Here is a 19,210-nt window from a genome sequence, read left to right as displayed (position 1 = left end):
TTTGGTGATATACATCTCAGTAAATTAGCTTACCATGCCTATTTTCATTCTCTGCTTTCGTATGGCATCATATTCTGGGGTAACTCATCACTGAGTAAAAGAGTGTTCATTGCACAAAAGCGTGTAATCAGAATAATTGCTGGAGCTCATCCATGATCATCCTGCAGACACTTATTTAAAGAGCTAGAGATCTTCACTGTAGCCTCGCAAAATATATATATATATATATATATATATATATATATATATATATATATATATATATATATATCTCTGCTTGTGTCTGTGTATGTGTGGATGGATATGTGTGTGTGTGCGAGTGTATACCTGTCCTTTTTTCCCCCCTAAGGTAAGTCTTTCCGCTCCCGGGATTGGAATGACTCCTTACCCTCTCCCTTAAAACCCATATCCTTTTGTCTTTCCTTCTCCTTCCCTCTTTCCTGACGAGGCAACCGTTGGTTGCGAAAGCTAGAATTTTGTGTGTATGTTTGTGTTTGTTTGTGTGTCTATCGACCTGCCAGTGCTTTTGTTTGGTAAGTCTCATCATCTTTCTTTTTATATATATATATATATATATATATATATATATATATATATATATATATATATATATATATATATATATATATATATATATATAATAGAGGGAAACATTCCACGTGGGAAAAATATATCTAAAAAGAAAGATGATGAGACTTACCAAACAAAAGTGCTGGCAGGTCGATAGACACACAAACAAACACAAACATACACACAAAATTCTAGCTTTCGCAACCAACGGTTGCCTCATCAGGAAAGAGGGAAGGAGAGGGAAAGACAAAAGGATTTGGGTTTTAAGGGAGAGGGTAAGGAGTCATTCCAATCCCGGGAGTGGAAAGACTTACCTTAGGGGGAAAAAAGGACAGGTATACACTCGCACACACACACATATCCATCCGCATATACACAGACACAAGCAGACATTTGTAAAGGCAAAGAGTTTGGGCAGAGATGTCAGTCTAGGCGGAAGTATAGAGGCAAAGATGATGTTGAAAGACAGGTGAGGTATGAGCGGCGGCAAATTGAAATTAGAAATTAGCGGAGATTGAGGCCTGGCGGGTAGCGAGAAGAGAGGATATGCTGAAGGGCAAGTTCCCATCTCCGGAGTTCTGACAGGTTGGTGTTAGTGGGAAGTATCCAGATAACCCGGACGGTGTAACACTGTGCCAAGATGTGCTGGCCATGCACCAAGGCATGTTTAGCCACAGGGTGATCCTCATTACCAACAAACACTGTCTGCCTGTGTCCATTCATGCGAATGGACAGTTTGTTGCCGGTCATTCCCACATAGAACGCTTCACAGTGTAGGCAGGTCAGTTGGTAAATCACGTGGGTGCTTTCACACGTGGCTCTGCCTTTGATCGTGTACACCTTCCGGGTTACAGGACTGGAATAGGTGGTGGTGGGAGGGTGCATGGGACAGGTTTTACACCAGGGGCGGTTACAGGGGTAGGAGCCAGAGGGTAGGGAAGGTGGTTTGGGGATTTCATAGGGATGAACTAAGAGGTTACGAACGTTAGGTGGACGGCGGAAAGACACTCTTGGTGGAGTGGGGAGGATTTCATGAAGGATGGATCTCATTTCACGGCAGGATTTGAGGAAGTCTTATCCCTGCTGGAGAGCCACATTCAGAATCTGATCCAGTCCCGGAAAGTATCCTGTCACAAGTGGGGCACTTTTGTGGTTCTTCTATGGGAGGTTCTGGGTTTGGGAGGATGAGGAAGTGGCTCTGGTTATTTGCTTTTGTACCAGGTCGGGAGGGTAGTTGCGGGATGCGAAAGCTGTTGTCCGGTTGTTGGTGTAATGGTTCAGGGATTCCGGACTGGAGCAGATTCGTTTGCCACGAAGACCTAGGCTGTAGGGAAGGGACCATTTGATGTGGAATGGGTGGCAGCTGTCATAATGGAGGTACTGTTGCTTGTTGGTGGGTTTGATGTGGACGGACGTGTGAAGCTGGCCATTGGACAGGTGGAGGTCAACGTCAAGGAAAGTGGCATGGGATTTAGAGTAGGACCAGGTGAATCTGATGGAACCAAAGGAGTTGAGGTTGGAGAGGAAATTCTGGAGTTCTTCTTCACTGTGAGTCCAGATCATGAAGATGTCATCAATAAATCTGTACCAAACTTTGGGTTGGCAGGCCTGGGTAACCAAGAAGGCTTCCTCTAAGCGACCCATGAATAGGTTGGCGTACGAGGGGGCCATCCTGGTACCCATGGCTGTTCCCTTTAATTGTTGGTATGTCTGGCCTTCAAAAGTGAAGAAGTTGTGGGTCAGGATGAAGCTGGCTAAGGTAATGAGGAAAGAGGTTTTAGGTAGGGCGGCAGGTGATCGGTGTGAAAGGAAGTGCTCCATCGCAGCGAGGCCCTGGACATGCGGAATATTTGTGTATAAGGAAGTGGCATCGACTGACATCTCTGCCCAAACTCTTTGCCTTTACAAATGTCTGCTTGTGTCTGTGTATATGCGGATGGATATGTGTGTGTGTGCGAGTGTATACCTGTCCTTTTTTCCCCCTAAGGTAAGTCTTTCCACTCCCGGGATTGGAATGACTCCTTACCCTCTCCCTTAAAACCCAAATCCTTTTGTCTTCCCCTCTCCTTCCCTCTTTCCTGACGAGGCAACCGTTGGTTGCGAAAGCTAGAATTTTGTGTGTATGTTTGTGTTTGTTTGTGTGTCTATCGACCTGCCAGCACTTTTGTTTGGTAAGTCTCATCATCTTTCTTTTTAGATATATATATATATATATATATTTTCCCTTATGAAATTTGTTATTAACAATCTGAGCGAATTCAAAAGTAATAGCAGTGTACATGGCTACAACACTAGGAGAAAGGATGATCTTCACTACTCAAGGTTAAATATAACTTTGGCTCAGAAGGGGTTAAATTATGCTGCCACAAAATCCTTTGGTCACTTACCTAATTGCCTCAAAAGTCTGACATATAGCCATATAACATTTAAAAGAATTTCTTAATGGCAACTCCTTCTACTTATTAGATGAATTTTTGGATATATTAAGTGGGTAATTTCCTCAACCCCCCCCCCCCCCAAAAAATAAATAAATAAATAAATAAATAAAATAAAAAATTAAAAATATTAAGTGTCATGTAATATTTTATGTAATGTAATATCTTGTATAGACACCTTTTATTAACCTGACACGTTCCACATCATTACGAAGTGTCATATTCTTATGTATTTGTACATTACTGTCTAAGCTGTTTGCTGTTGATGGATTACTGATGTGTGTATTCGTATAGACTCCTCGTAATAACATTCTGATGTATATTTTTTTAATCTTCTAGGGAGGGCATGTATGATCTTGATTTTAAAAATCCAAACTCAGACAGGGGCCAGTGGGCCAGCATGGATAAACTAGCAGATATATATTCTGATTTCATTAGAGAGTACCCATTAGTGTCTATTGAAGATCCTTTTGATCAAGATCACTTTGATGCTTGGACCACCTTTACATCACAAGTAAATATTCAGATTGTTGGAGATGATCTCACTGTTACCAATCCAAAACGTATTGCACTAGCAGCAGAGAAGAAAGCCTGCAACTGTTTGTTGTTAAAAGTGAATCAGATTGGTACTGTGACAGAGAGCATCCGAGCCCATCTCTTGGCAAAATCGAATGGCTGGGGTACAATGGTGTCTCATCGATCTGGAGAAACAGAAGACTTTTTCATAGCTGATCTTGTTGTAGGACTTGGAACTGGACAGGTATGATAAACTCTCACAATTTCTATTTTTTAAATCAGTTAAATAGAGGAGGTAAATAAACACAGTATTCGAGATATGAAGTATGAATCACAAGCAACACTGTGACCCAGATTGAAATTCACAGCTGTTGAATGCTGAGAATATTGTTATGCTCTGCGAAATTTTACAATAGTTGTTGACATATCAGCCTGCGTAACTACAAACTCACATCTTAGTCATGTAATTGATATTTCAAGACTGAAAAGATGAATCTTCTATCATTGAGAGTTACACACAGACACACTAGGCTATTTATACAGAGTTCAGAATTTAACAATCTGACTGTGATGAATTCTGTGCTGTTAAAAACTGTCCCATTGTGATATGGAGGTTTAAAATATGGCTTGAAGGTGCCTACAACCTTCCTCTGCAGTGATACGAAAGTGTGGCACCACATGACACTCCTCAGCTAAGTGGCACTATGCCACTGCACTATCGCCTGCTGGTTGCATTCAAAGTGTGAGGGGTGCCAAAAAAATTGCCTATCCTGCTGGTGCCTAGGAATTGGTGAATGAGAGTCCTTGTTCATGCACATTTCAAGGTGGACATCTGAGGGTGTCACTAAAATGTGGGGTCTTAGAGGGACTGTTTGCTGTTTCATTCATGGATGTGTAAGTGTGGCAGCCCCCCATACTGCCATGCACACATTATAGGTGAATGTGAAAAAGGAGGGAGGAAAAAACATGAGCACCATTTTCTGAACTGTATCACATTCAGATTTGTTTGAGTGGTTTTGAATGGTCCAGAGTGGGTCCATCCTGTATATCAGAGCTAAAATTCCAGTCATTCTATACCCCAAAGGTGTAAGATCATGTTCAGGGGGTTACAGCCCCATGGTATCATTAGAGGAGGATTGAATATCCGACATGTCAGCAGTATCAAAGGTTCTCAAGAACACTGTTCTGTTGCACTTAATGCTCCAGCCTGTCATATTTGACAGTGATATGTTTGAAAATGAACATCCCAGAGGAGATGGTGTCACTCCTGCCCTTTATGACAACTCCTGAGGCCTTTTGGTGTTAATTTTATGTAGCAATGTGTATGATTCCTCAGCAAGACATAAGAAAACAATGTGATTTCAATACATGCTGGACGTTGCGGTTCTGACCATCTCAGAGGTATCACGAAAAGGGGTGAAAAGTGGACAAGAGGAGATATGATGACCTTCCAATGGTGGAAACATTCACAGTGGTGTTGGGCAGAATTGTGGTAAAATGTGATGCCAATGCAACATCATAACCCACCTTAAAATTCAAATGGGCTTCTCAGCTCTAACAACTTGCTGTTTGAAGCATCGCTGAGTCTGAGGTGACATTGGAAGACACCTCACTTTTGCATATTACAGAGGAAAGTTGTAGGCACCTTCAAGCAAAATTTCAGGCTTTTAGGTGCAATGAGAGAAAATGATAGGGTTTTAAAAAAGTGACCCTTTAATTTTGTTGTGCAGCTTATTTGTAAAATGCTTAGCTCTGTCAGTTGGCAGTTATAGTGATTAACTGCCACATAAACAACTAGGTTCAATTTCTTGCACTGTTAAGTAATTTTACTTTGGTACTGGGACTGCTATGGGCTCCATTCGGATTAGTGAGGACTACTGTGGACTCATTTGAAGGAAAAGTAACTTCTAATTTCAAATGACAGAATTAATGCTTGAGGGAAACTCGAAGCAACCCGCTTTCAGAAATGCAATTTTATGAATGTTCTCCATTTTCTTCCCTTTTTGTTTTTCCACCCCTTATGAAAGTCATGTAAGAACATTAGTTCCAACATTATTCTGTTGTTTTGCATATTATATCTTAAGTCATAATCTTGTATATGAGTTATTCCATGTCAAATCAATGTAGATGCCAACCTGACCCTCTTTGATTTTCATAAAATGCATGTGTTCATTGCACGTGACAAGAGACTGAAAACTATCAGATTACAGATTTTTAGTGCAAGTAAGACAAGAGTAATGTCCACTCAAAGTTCAAAAAATGTGCAGAAAATTTGACAAACACTGCTGACAAAAATGGCTGTGACTTCTATTCTAATAAGGATAGAAGAGTGAGCCATGTAATTGTGGAAAGATCTTGAAACAAGATTTTCAGTGATATAAAACTTTGTCATAGTCGCAGATTGTACACAATTAAGGTCAGTGACCTTGTCCTTTGACCTTGAATATATCAAAACATGTCACCTTTGAAACCGACAGTAAAAATATATTTGCTTCTTGATGTTACATTATACAACATAGCAAAATATCAAGTTGGGATGATGATGGGATTAGGAGATATAAATTAATTAATTCAGCAAAGTGTTGCATTAATGCAAAATAAATTGTATTCAGACACCAACAGTATGACATGAAGCACTGAAGAACATGTTCATTGTTAAAAAAGTGGTGTTATAACATAGCACAGTAAATTATCCTTTACTTGGTAACAGTGATCTCATAAGCAGATATAAAATTTCTCAATGCATTGTTGGCACACACGCATTATTAATTTGATCTGATGTTTTGACTATGCTTCAGTTATGAGTTGAACTTATTATTGTGTGGGCGTAATTGTTTCGTTTCCACAATTCTATTGTTTTATTACTCACACATACATATCATCTACGGGCAGATATTACTGTAAAGGGAATAGTTCGCCTCCATCTGATTGACAGATATTACTTTAAGTGAAAAACTTTCCAAATATCTCTTTATAGGTGGCTACTAGTGGAGGGATACCTGATGTGTCACAAAAGAAGCAAAAGAATGATGCTGGTGGCTTTAGAGCAGTTCAAGGAGAGCAATGAGATTATCATTCAGATTCTGAGTCAGGTGGTCAGGTGTGAATGGGTTCTCAACTCATCTGAGAATGAACAAGACAGTGTTAACTCTGTCAGAACAGGGGAAATGGTGACACCAAAACTGACATAGCTTGTCATGGCAAATTGAAGCATTGATTGGTCTGATGGTTCTATGTTCCATTTTCAAGTCTCAGTATGAAAAATTGGCATCACTTTTTGGAAATAATTGTACTGAACGTCCCATTTTTCATGCAACCATGTCTCTAGAATGATGTGAAGTTTTACTGGTGGCTCTCAGATTTGATGATGCGTCTACTCGTGAACAAAGGAAAATAGATGATCCTGCAGCAGCTATGTCCAACATTTTCAACACTTTTATTTCTAACTGTAAGAAGGTACAATTCATTGAAGTTCATGATTGTATTTATGAGAGTCTAAACCCATTTAGAGTCAGATACCAATTCAAAATATATATGCCCAAGACACCTGCTAAATATGGCATTAAGGTCTTGTGTCTCCCAGATGCATACTCATCATATTTATACAATGCTTATATTTATGTGGGGAAAGATAGTGATGGAGCAACAATAACAGAAGAAGAGAAAAAGTTCCAAAAGCCAACTCAGTCCATGATTTGTCTTTCCAAATGTACGAGGCATGTTTTTTAAGTAAGGTCTGTTTGAACATAAGTACACAACAAAAGGTTATTTCAAAAAAGTAAATTTATTTTCAGAAAGTACATACTTCACTCTATTTTTCGACATAGTTGCCAAGTTTGTTCAAACACGTATCATACCTCTCAACCAATTTTAAAATACCCTCCTCATAAAAACTTGCCACCTTCTCCGATAACCAAGAGTTCACTGCCGTTTTCACATCGTCATCATCATTGTAACGGTTGCCACTGAGGTGGTGTTTGACATGGAGGAACAGATGGTAATTGCTCAGCACAAGATCAGGACTGTAGGGTGGGTGGTCTGAAACTTCCAAGCCAAAACTTTCCCATAAACCGCGGGTCTGACCTGCAGTGTGAGGTCTTGCATTGTCATGGAGAAGGACAATTCCCTTTGTCAGCATGCTGCGTCTTTTGTTTTGAATCGCTGTGCATAGTTTTCTCAGGGTTTGGCAGTATGCTTCTGCACTCATAGTGGTTCATTGTTACATAAGTTGACCAACAAAACACCATGCCTATCCCAAAACACCGACATCATGATTTTGCACTGGGACAGAGTGTTTGGCTTTCACCTTTGCAGGCGAGTGTGTGTGTCTCCATTCCATGCCCTGTTGCTTCGATTCAGGTGTGATACGCAAAACCTATGTTTCGTCTCCAGTTATGATCTGACTCAAGAAGCTGTCACCTTCTTTGTGATAACAAGTCAAGAACTTCATCGCACACTTAAATCTTTGGTTTTTGTGGTCCTCTGTTAGGAGTTTCGGGACCTAACGGGAGCACAGTTTCCTAAACCTTAGGTGTTCAGAAACAATGTTGTAAGGCACTGATCTCGACACGTCAGGAAATTCATTTGAGAGACCTGTTATTGTGAAGCACCTGTTCTCACGAATCCTCGCTCCAACTGAAGCCACCAAATCATCTGTAATCAAACAAGGGTGACCAGAGCAATCCTCATCTTGGATGTTGCCACGGCCATCTTTGAATTCTCATACCCACTTACACACTTTGATTTCACTCATAACAGTATCACTGTACACTTTACAAATCTGTCGATGAATTTCTGCAGCAGACAGGTTCCTTACTGACAAAAACTGTATCACTGAGCGAACCTCACATTCAGCGGGCGAGTTGATAGTCTTAAACATTTTGAAAGCACAGAACAGAACCGTACAGGTTAGCTACAGAGCTGAAACTGAGCACAGTTGTTACCGAGGCATGCCAGTACACGACGCATGTGCTCGTTGCAATATGCACATGAACTACTAGTGTTACAACAAAACAGACCTTACTTAAAAAACATGCCTCGTATATATGGAACGAACAGGAATATGACAGCAGACAATTGGTTTCCCTCCATTTAATTGTGTGTTGATGTATGTTGGAACTCGAAAATCCAACAAAAGAGAAATCCCAGAAGAGTTTCTTTCTATCCCAAAGAAAGAACTGGGCTCCAGTGTTTATGGTTTCAGTAGGGATCTTACACTATTATCTTTTCTTCCAAAAAAAACTAGGACAGTTATAATGCTTTCTTCAATGCAACACTCTGCATATGCAGATCAAAAAAGTGAGCAAACCAGAAATTATTAATTTCTATAATGCCACAAAATCTGGTTAGATGTTCTGGACATGAAGTGCAGCTACTAATCTGCTAATCGGCAAATGAGGAGGTGACCAATGGCAATATTTTACTTTCTAATATCATTGAAGTGCAAAAATGACTATGTTATGTATTTACACAAGAGTACAATGTGAAGATTTGAGTTAATGAAGAGCATAGGAATAAATTTAATCAGAAGACATGTGCAAAGAAGGCTCCAGATTCCAAAGTTACCAGATGAAATTAGGAAAACTATTTCAGATATTTTGAGTGAAGAGCAGCGAGATGGTGATTCAGTAAAAAGAGAAAGAAGTGAGAAGTTAGGACAGAGAAAAAACTGTCATTACTATCCATACAAACTGAACAGAACAATGGAATACAAGTGTGTGAAATGTGATGAACCCAGTTCTTTACAGTGTTCCATGAGCATATGTGAAATATGTGCAGAGAGTTTGTAATTTTTTCTTTGCCTCCATGAGTGCATGAAATGTGATAAACCCTACTGCTTGCAGTACTCCATGAAAATTTGTAAAATATGTGCAGAAAGTTAGTATGTTTCAAAATCCAGGATGGAATGTAACAATATTATGAGAAGGAAAGTTGCTACTCACCATGTAGTGGAGATGCTGAGTCGCAGATAGGCACAACAAAAAGACTGTCACAATTAAAGCTTTTGGCCATTAAGGCCTGCATGAGCAATATATACACACACACACACACACACACACACACACACACACACACACTCTCTGTGGTTTCAGTTGCCTAAGACTGCAGTCATGTGTGTGTGTGTGTGTGTGTGTGTGTGTGTGTGTGTGTGTGTGTCTTGTTGACGAAGGCCTTAATGGCCAAAAGCTTTAATTGTGAGAGTCCTTTCGTTGTGCCTATCTGCGACTCAGCATCTCCGCTATAAGGTAAGTTTGTAATTTTTTTCTTTACTTCAATATTTGTCAATATATCTGAAAAAATATGTCAACTTTCCAAACCATTTCACTGGAAATGTTAGTTTGTAATTTTTTGAATTTTGCAAAAGAATAATGAAGTTTATAAACACTTTCATGAGCAAAGGATATGTAATTTTTCATGCTGTCAGGCAAATTATGAGTTAAACACAATAAAAATGTTAGTATTAATATTTCATCACACTTTTAAACTGTTATTAATTTTTGATGTTCATTAAAATTTGGTAGTCTTAGTCTCCCAGATAGATGTTACCATTAGTACACATTTTTTACATGTTAAGCATTTATAATATGCAAGGTCACCTTCAGTGATGCAAAACATGATATAGCCATCCCAGCCAAACACACGCTTGGAAGGCCAGCCAAACACATGCTTGGAAGGCATGGTAAACAGATTCAGATTTACAGAAACAAATATGGCAAATGTATCATCTAGACTTACTTTGCCTCAATACTGGGAAGCAACATACAACACTGTGCATCTTTTGGTGAAAGGAAGTACGTTCATCCTGTTGCTGTTCTCACATCAACCTTTGTTCTTCTTGTTCATAGTTGTCAGGTTTCTCAGGATGTACACATGAAGGTGAAGGCCCATAAGTATAGAGGAAGCTAACTGAAACCTCATTGGTGTCTTCATTAACATTCTAAACACATCCACGCCATCACTAACCTTCATACATGCATGCAACAAATGCTGTGATATCACTGAGGTACAAGTCTTGCTGGGTCCTAGTAAGAGATTCATTCCTGACGTCTGGCAAACTGGAGAAAACTTCTGTTTTGATATTGTAATGGCCAGCATGAATAACACAATGTAAATTGTGGGTACCTAGAATTGCATGAATTTGTGCAAATCACTCTTGAAGGAGAGATTCTTCTTCATCATACTCACAGTTAGTTGTAAAATGAAAGTGCAATGTTCTTGGAGCATCATTCTAGCAACTGTCTATCTGTCATTATCTGACAGTAGCAGATGCACTGCATCACATGATTCTTTGCCATGTGGTGTGGCACAGAAGTGCCACTCTCATAGAAACTGAAATCAGCCTGATGAAAAGTTATGAAGGTACAATTCTTGTGATTCTTCTACTGGGCTGCAGCACCACCTGGGAAGTAGTATACATACTTGGGTGTTCTATGAAAATGGCATGTCATGAAGCTAATCAAATGACACTGTAAAAGATGAACACTCACTGTGTCATGTTGAAGGCATTCTGATATTATAACAAAGGAAATTTGATCAATTGTATAGTTTTCTGGATGTTGTTCCAATGAAGATGTGCCTCATCCTGTAGGACAAGTGCATAATTTTCTGCAAAATCACATACTGAAATGTATTCTTTGGCACAAAGTGTCTCTTTCAGATGCTGGAGAAATTCAGACTGTTGGGTGACTATGTAGGAACGCAACAGAAGCCTCTTTAATTTGCCTGCAAGGTTTTCCAAGGAGTCTTCCACTGATGATACACAAGTCTATAGAGTAGTTATATCTGTGCATGTCCATAGTTAATATGTTATTTCAGTAATTCCATTTTCAGCAAACAACATTCATTTTCAGCAAACAACACTTGCATGTGTGTCGTGATAAAATGTGTACCTTGGCAGTTTTTGAATGTGGACATACAGCATCTTGGCTGTACAGGATTACAAATTATCTGAGCAAGACAGTGTTTCTAGGTGCTAAGTTGACATTCTACATCATGTGTCAATTCTTTTGATCTGGAACCTTCCAACACAAGCTTCGCATTTTGGTGAACACTGCAAACACACACACTATAGGTATGGGTTGCACCAGTCAAAAATAGTTCTTGGGTCACAACTGGCAGAATTTTGGTAATCCTGTTTTCAGTCCTGGGCCTTCATCTTTGAATTCCTGATAGAGTTCATGCAGGTTTCTGAACATTAGTTGTTTTTGTTTATGAATCCTGGAACCAGTGTCCTTGACAGAAACAAAATCCTTCTTCCCATGCAAACAGCAGCTTTTATCACCTCTGTTGTAGAATTCTATGAGACCGTTCACAATTATTTTACTTAAGACTGGTTTATGTCTTGGGTTTGGACATTCTAAATGCCACACTCTTTGACTAATTGTTTTGCTTTTCTCACTAAATAGTTAGAGGCTCCAAATTCATTTTCAAACCTTCAAATGCTCAAACTTTTTGGAAGAAGTATCAAAATTTGGATCTTCTTATGGCTTGTGGTGCTGGTACTGAATTTCCCTTTCAATTGCTTTATCATTTCAGATTCAACATTTGTTTCATAATTTGCATTTTTCCACACTAGGTATGTATTTACTTTGGAATACCTCAGACACATGCTCAAACCTTTTCTGCGCATATGTTTTCTCTACCAGTCTCTTCTTTTTCACTGGACACTTGCCAAGAGATACCAAATTATCAAATTCTCTGCAGCAAACATGAGAATTTTCCCAGGTATGGAATCCATTAGGCACTTTATTACTTTATTACTATATCTTCGTTGTTTACCAGCCATGGCTGGACAGACTGCGTCACAAATACAATGTTTATCAACTAACATTTATACAACACCACATACAAAATTTATATTACACATAAAAGAAAATATTTATGCAGTGCACAAAAACACACAGAACATAGAGAAAATGAAATATAATGAAATAGGAAAGTAAAACTTCATAGCAGCAAATGAAAATACCATAAAGCAAATGTTTACAAAACCACATAGATCACACACATAAACTTTCGTTTTGGCAAAATATGTACTTTAAGTAAAACACAAAATTAAATGTGCAGTTAACTGATAACATAAAAAGAAGATTAAATTTAGGCAAAATCTTATATAAAACATAACAATATTTTTTATTTTGTCCATTCACTAGAACCACTGTTGGAAAACACTTCCAAGGAATATAGTGGATGTTGTTTCAGGTCCTGAGCAATTTTTTTCCAAAATAATTCAGGTGGCAGGGATTTCACTCCTGGAGGCAGTTGATTGTACATTTTTAGGGCGACAGTTGGAAAGCTGTCTTGTGTACTTGATAGGTGACACCTTGCCTCTTCAATGTTCCTCTTACAGCGAGTGTCATGATTATATATTTCTTGTCTTATGCTAAAATTCCTTTGATTATCTTTTACATAATTGAGGCAGAAAAACACACACTGGCTAAAAACAGTCATTATGCCTAGCCTGGTGAAAATAGGCTTACAGTGGTCCAGTCTTTTGCTAGAGGATATGATCCTGACCCCCCCCCCCCCCCCCCCCCCCCCCCCCCCCCCCCCCCCCATGAACCATGGACCTTGCTGTTGGTGGGGAGGCTTGTGTGCCTCAGCGATACAGATGGCCGTACCGTAGGTACAACCACAACGGAGGGGTATCTGTTGAGAGGCCAGACAAACGTGTGGTTCCTGAAGAGGGGCAGCAGCCTTTTCAGTAGTTGCAAGGGCAACAGTCTGGATGATTGACTGATCTGGCCTTGTAACAATAACCAAAACGGCCTTGCTGTGCTGGTACTGCGAACGGCTGAAAGCAAGGGGAAACTACGGCCGTAATTTTTCCCGAGGGCATGCAGCTTTACTGTATGGTTAAATGATGATGGCGTCCTCTTGGGTAAAATATTCCGGAGGTAAAATAGTCCCCCATTCGGATCTCCGGGCGGGGACTACTCAAGAGGATGTCGTTATCAGGAGAAAGAAAACTGGCGTTCTACGGATCGGAGCGTGGAATGTCAGATCCCTTAATCGGGCAGGTAGGTTAGAAAATTTAAAAAGGGAAATGGATAGGTTAAAGTTAGATATAGTGGGAATTAGTGAAGTTCGGTGGCAGGAGGAACAAGACTTCTGGTCAGGTGACTACAGGGTTATAAACACAAAGTCAAATAGGGGTAATGCAGGAGTAGGTTTAATAATGAATAGGAAAATAGGAATGCAGGTAAGCTACTACAAACAGCATAGAGAACGCATTATTGTGGCCAAGATAGATACGAAGCCCACGCCTACTACAGTAGTACAAGTTTATATGCCAACTAGCTCTGCAGATGACGAAGAAATTGAAGAAATGTATGATGAAATAAAAGAAATTATTCAGATAGTGAAGGGAGATGAAAATTTAATAGTCATGGGTGACTGGAATTCGAGTGTAGGAAAAGGGAGAGAAGGAAACGTAGTAGGTGAAAATGGATTGGGGCTAAGAAATGAAAGAGGAAGCCACCTGGTAGAATTTTGCACAGAGCACAACTTAATCATAGCTAACACTTGGTTTAAGAATCATGATAGAAGGTTGTATACATGGAAGAACCCTGGAGATACTAAAAGGTATCAGATAGATTATATAATGATAAGACAGAGATTTAGGAACCAGGTTTTAAATTGTAAGACATTTCCAGGGGCAGATGTGGACTCTGACCACAATCTATTGGTTATGACCTGTAGATTAAAACTGAAGAAACTGCAAAAAGGTGGGAATTTAAGGAGATGGGACCTGGATAAACTGAAAGAACCAGAGGTTGTACAGAGTTTCAGGGAGAGCATAAGGGAACAATTGACAGGAATGGGGGAAAGAAATACAGTAGAAGAAGATTGGGTAGCTTTGAGGGATGAAGTAGTGAAGGCAGCAGAGGATCAAGTAGGTAAAAAGACGAGGGCTAGTAGAAATCCTTGGGTAACAGAAGAAATATTGAATTTAATTGATGAAAGGAGAAAATATAAAAATGCAGTAAATGAAGCAGGCAAAAAGGAATACAAACGTCTCAAAAATGAGATCGACAGGAAGTGCAAAATGGCTAAGCAGGGATGGCTAGAGGACAAATGTAGGGATGTAGAGGCTTCTCTCACTAGGGGTAAGATAGATACTGCCTACAGGAAAATTAAAGAGACCTTTGGAGATAGGAGAACCACCTGTATGAACATCAAGAGCTCAGACGGAAACCCAGTTCTAAGCAAAGAAAGGAAAGCAGAAAGGTGGAAGGAGTATATAGAGGGTCTATACAAGGGCGATACACTTGAGGACAATATTATGGAAATGGAAGAGGATGTAGATGAAGATGAAATGGGAGATACGATACTGCGTGAAGAGTTTGACAGAGCACTGAAAGACCTGAGTCGAAACAAGGCCCCCGGAGTAGACAACATTCCATTGGAACTACTGACGGCCTTGGGAGAGCCAGTCCTGACAAAACTCTACCATCTGGTGAGCAGGATGTATGAAACAGGCGAAATACCCTCAGACTTCAAGAAGAATATAATAATTCCAATCCCAAAGAAAGCAGGTGTTGACAGATGTGAAAATTATCGAACAATCAGTTTAATAAGCCACAGCTGCAAAATACTAACACGAATTCTTTACAGACGAATGGAAAAACTAGTAGAAACTGATCTCGGGGAAGATCAGTTTGGATTCCGTAGAAATACTGGAACACGTGAAGCAATACTGACCTTACGACTTATCTTAGAGGAAAGATTAAGGAAAGGCAAACCTACATTTCTAGCATTTGTAGACTTAGAGAAAGCTTTTGACAATGTTGACTGGAATACTCTCTTTCAAATTCTAAAGGTGGCAGGGGTAAAATACAGGGAGCGAAAGGCTATTTACAATTTGTACAGAAACCAGATGGCAGTTATAAGAGTCGAGGGACATGAAAGGGAAGCAGTGGTTGGGAAGGGAGTGAGACAGGGTTGTAGCCTCTTCCCGATGTTATTCAATCTGTATATTGAGCAAGCAGTAAAGGAAACAAAAGAAAAATTCGGGGTAGGTATTAAAATCCATGGAGAAGAAATAAAAACGTTGAGGTTCGCCGATGACATTGTAATTCTTTCAGAGACAGCAAAGGACTTGGAAGAGCAGTTGAACGGAATGGATGGTGTCTTGAAGGGAGGATATAAGATGAACATCAACAAAAGCAAAACGAGGATAATGGAATGTAGTCGAATGAAGTCGGGTGATGTTGAGGGTATTAGATTAGGAAATGAGACACTTAAAGTAGTAAAGGAGTTTTGCTATTTGGGGAGCAAAATAACTGATGATGGTCGAAGTAGAGAGGATATAAAATGTAGACTAGCAATGGCAAGGAAAGCGTTTCTGAAGAAGAGAAATTTGTTAACATCGAGTATAGATTTAAGTGTCAGGAAGTCATTTCTGAAAGTATTTGTATGAAGTGTAGCCATGTATGGAAGTGAAACATGGACGGTAAATAGTTTGGACAAGAAGAGAATAGAAGCTTTCGAAATGTGGTGCTACAGAAGAATGCTGAAGATTAGATGGGTAGACCACATAACTAATGAGGAAGTATTGAATAGGATTGGGGAGAAGAGAAGTTTGTGGCACAACTTGACCAGAAGAAGGGATCGGTTGGTAGGACATGTTCTGAGGCATCAAGGGATCACCAATTTAGTATTGGAGGGCAGCGTGGAGGGTAAAAATCGTAGGGGGAGACCAAGAGATGAATACACTAAGCAGATTCAGAAGGATGTAGGTTGCAGTAGGTACTGGGAGATGAAGAAGCTTGCACAGGATAGAGTAGCATGGAGAGCTGCATCAAACCAGTCTCAGGACTGAAGACCACAACAACAACATGATCCTGATGACTTTTTTTTTTTGTAATAGCAACACATCTTTGCAGCCTGAGGGGCGTCCCCACAACAACAGTCCATAGCTAAAGTGGCTGTGAAAGTGTGCATGGTTGAGTATTGTGAGAAACTGGTCAGTTATTACCCTCTTCAGTTTCCTCAGGAGGTATATCACACGAGAAAGTTTGGTGCATACATATGCAGTGTGATCATTCATGGAGAGTTTGCTGTCAATCTTGAAGCCCAGTAGTCTGACAGTCTCCATGTTTTCTTGGTCTTCAATGTTGATTAGAGTGCGTATCAAATGTTGGGTTTTTTCTTCATTGATCTTCATTTTGTTTATGATGAACCATTCTTTTATTTCTTCAAACATCAAATTTGATGCACCAAGAGCTTCTACGGCTGTATGTCCTTTGACAATAAGGGTAGTGTTATCTGCAAACTGCAACATTTGACTATTACAGCTCATATCATTGACATATATGAGGAATAGGAGAGGTCCTAAGACTGATTCTTGGGGCACTCCATGTTCCAGTTTTTGTTCAAGAGAAGATGCTCCGTGCACTGATACTACTTGCTTTCGGTTTTCCAAATACGATTGGAGTGTTGATAGAACAACACCTCCAACACCATAGCATCTTAACTTGGCTATTAGTGTCGTGTGTGAGATGCAGTCAAAGGCTTTGCTTGGAATGTCTTCTTGCAGAGTTGCTTCATTGGAGCCGATACTTGTTGCTGTATCTATGGTGGATTTATGGATAATTAATCAGGTTCATGAAAGGCTGGGGAAGTCAGCCTAATTCTTGTGTTGTCCACAATGTGTGTGAAGCATGCAAAAATTTGCACTTTCAAATATTGCATTCTTGCTAATTATTCCAGATTTGCCATATTTTCTTCCTTAGTGACCCCTGTGATGTGAGAAGACAATGGTTGGCCAGCAAGATAGTAGTAGCAGATTTGAGATGATGGTCAACAGTGAATGTTCAGGAGTGAACATACAGATGATACTCACACACTCGCTGCTCTGCCACATTTATCAAGACAAAATGATTTCTACAGCCTCCACTGGTTGTACAGCTTTCTCTTCTGTCAGATGATATGCCCTCTAAAGATCAGCTCAGGAAATATCTTCTGGTGACACAGGAAGTGAGGAAATACTCAAACACATAACTGCTAACAAAATATTGGAATATAGCCCTCAATCTCTGCATCTCTAATTTCAATAATATGTCCCTTACATCTTGGCCCTGTTGATAATGGATTAAGCCATTCTAAAATGCTCTGGGTTTTGTGTTGCTGAGCCCAACTAACCAAAGTGATCCAAGGCAATTCCACCTTCTTTCCCTTCTCCTTTTGTCATTTAGAATCATCTGTTAGTATTGTGTTCTTTGTATTCTCTTCATTGTGATTAATCTTTACAGTTCCTATCATCTCCTTCGTGTAGTTGGTTTTAAAACTCCAGCTTCCATTTCCAAACTTTGATCCCTGATTCTTATTCATGCTTTGCCTGCAGTCTTCCCTTTTGCTATTTCTGCCTTTCTTCTTTCAACTTCTTGAATGGTTCAAGAAATCTATTTGTTCAAGAAAGCCAACTTACAACACTTCAATGAATCTGAATAAATTTTTCCATTACTCCAGTGGTAAATGACTTATTAATATACCTACATGGTAGGTTTTACTGGCTGAGTCATCTAAATACATGACTTGGTTTTAAGTCCTGAAGAAGTTTATGTATCTAACACTAATCTAAAAGTGCCAGGCTTAAGCAAGTCTAAACCCAGATTCGACTGAGCACTTTCAGACCAAGATTTCTTTTTAAACCTTTCTCAAATACTACCTTGTCTTGTAAATCTTCAAAATGGAGGACACCCCATTGTGCATCACCTGTTTCTAATAATAGCTCTGAATTGTCGATGGAGACAAAGGCTTGACTACAGTAAGCAGTTTCAAATGGATGTTGTAGGTCATATGGGTTATGCATAGATGAAGAGGCATGTACAGGACAGACTGGTGTAGAGATCTGCATCATATCAGTTTTAGACCAATCTAACTCTTAAGTTTATCATCCTGGGACTTGGGTAAATTCCTATCAAATACGCTATGTGATCAAAAGTATTTGGACACTCCCAAAAACATATGTTTTCATATTAGGTGCATTGTGCTGCCACCTACTCCCAGGTATTCCATATCAGCAACCTCAGTAGTCATTAAACATCATGAGAGAGCAGAATGGGGCGCTCCGGGGAACTCACGGACTTTGAACTTGGTTAAGTGATTGGGTGTCACTTGTGTCACACATCTGTACACAAGATTTCCACACTCTTAGACATTCCTAGTTCCACTGTTTCCAATGTGATAGTGAAGTGGAAATGTGAAGGGACATGTACAGAAAAAAAGCATACAGGCCGACCTCATCTGTTGACTGACAGAGACTGCCAACAGTTGAAAAAGGCCATAATGTGTAATAGGAAGACATCTATCCAGACCATCACACAGGAATTCCAAACTGCATCAGGATCCACTGCAAGTCCTACGACAGTTAGGTGGAAGGTGAGAAAACTTGAATTTAATGGTCAAGCGGCTGCTCATAAGCCACACATCATGCCGGTAAATGTCAATGGACGCCTCGCTTGGTGTAAGGAGTGTAAACATTGGAAAATTGATCAGTGGAAAAACGTTGTGTGGAGTGACGAATCACAGTACACAATGTGGCGATCCGATGGCAGGATGTGGGTATGGCGAATGCCTGGTGAACGTCATCTGCCAGTGAGTGTAGTGCCAACAGTAAAATTCGGAGGCAGTGGTGTTATTGTGTGGTCATGTTTTTCATGGAGGTGGCGTGCATCCATTCTTGT

At 39.8% G+C, this 19,210-nt stretch overlaps 1 protein-coding gene across 1 annotated transcript in view; it reads left to right on the top strand.

The window, feature by feature from the left end:
* The window catches only part of LOC126175167 (enolase-like), a 121,301-nt gene that overhangs the window by 68,385 nt on the left and 33,706 nt on the right, over window positions 1–19,210 (top strand). The window contains exon 6 of the mRNA XM_049921756.1: window positions 3,345–3,765. Within this exon, the coding sequence (XP_049777713.1) occupies window positions 3,345–3,765 (421 nt within the window). The remainder of the gene's footprint in view (window positions 1–3,344; window positions 3,766–19,210) is intronic.

This window comes from Schistocerca cancellata, chromosome 3 (assembly GCF_023864275.1).
Source record: "Schistocerca cancellata isolate TAMUIC-IGC-003103 chromosome 3, iqSchCanc2.1, whole genome shotgun sequence".
NCBI lineage: Eukaryota > Metazoa > Arthropoda > Insecta > Orthoptera > Acrididae > Schistocerca > Schistocerca cancellata.
Note: the sequence above shows the minus strand (reverse complement) of the source record. Positions and strands in the feature narration are given on the sequence as shown.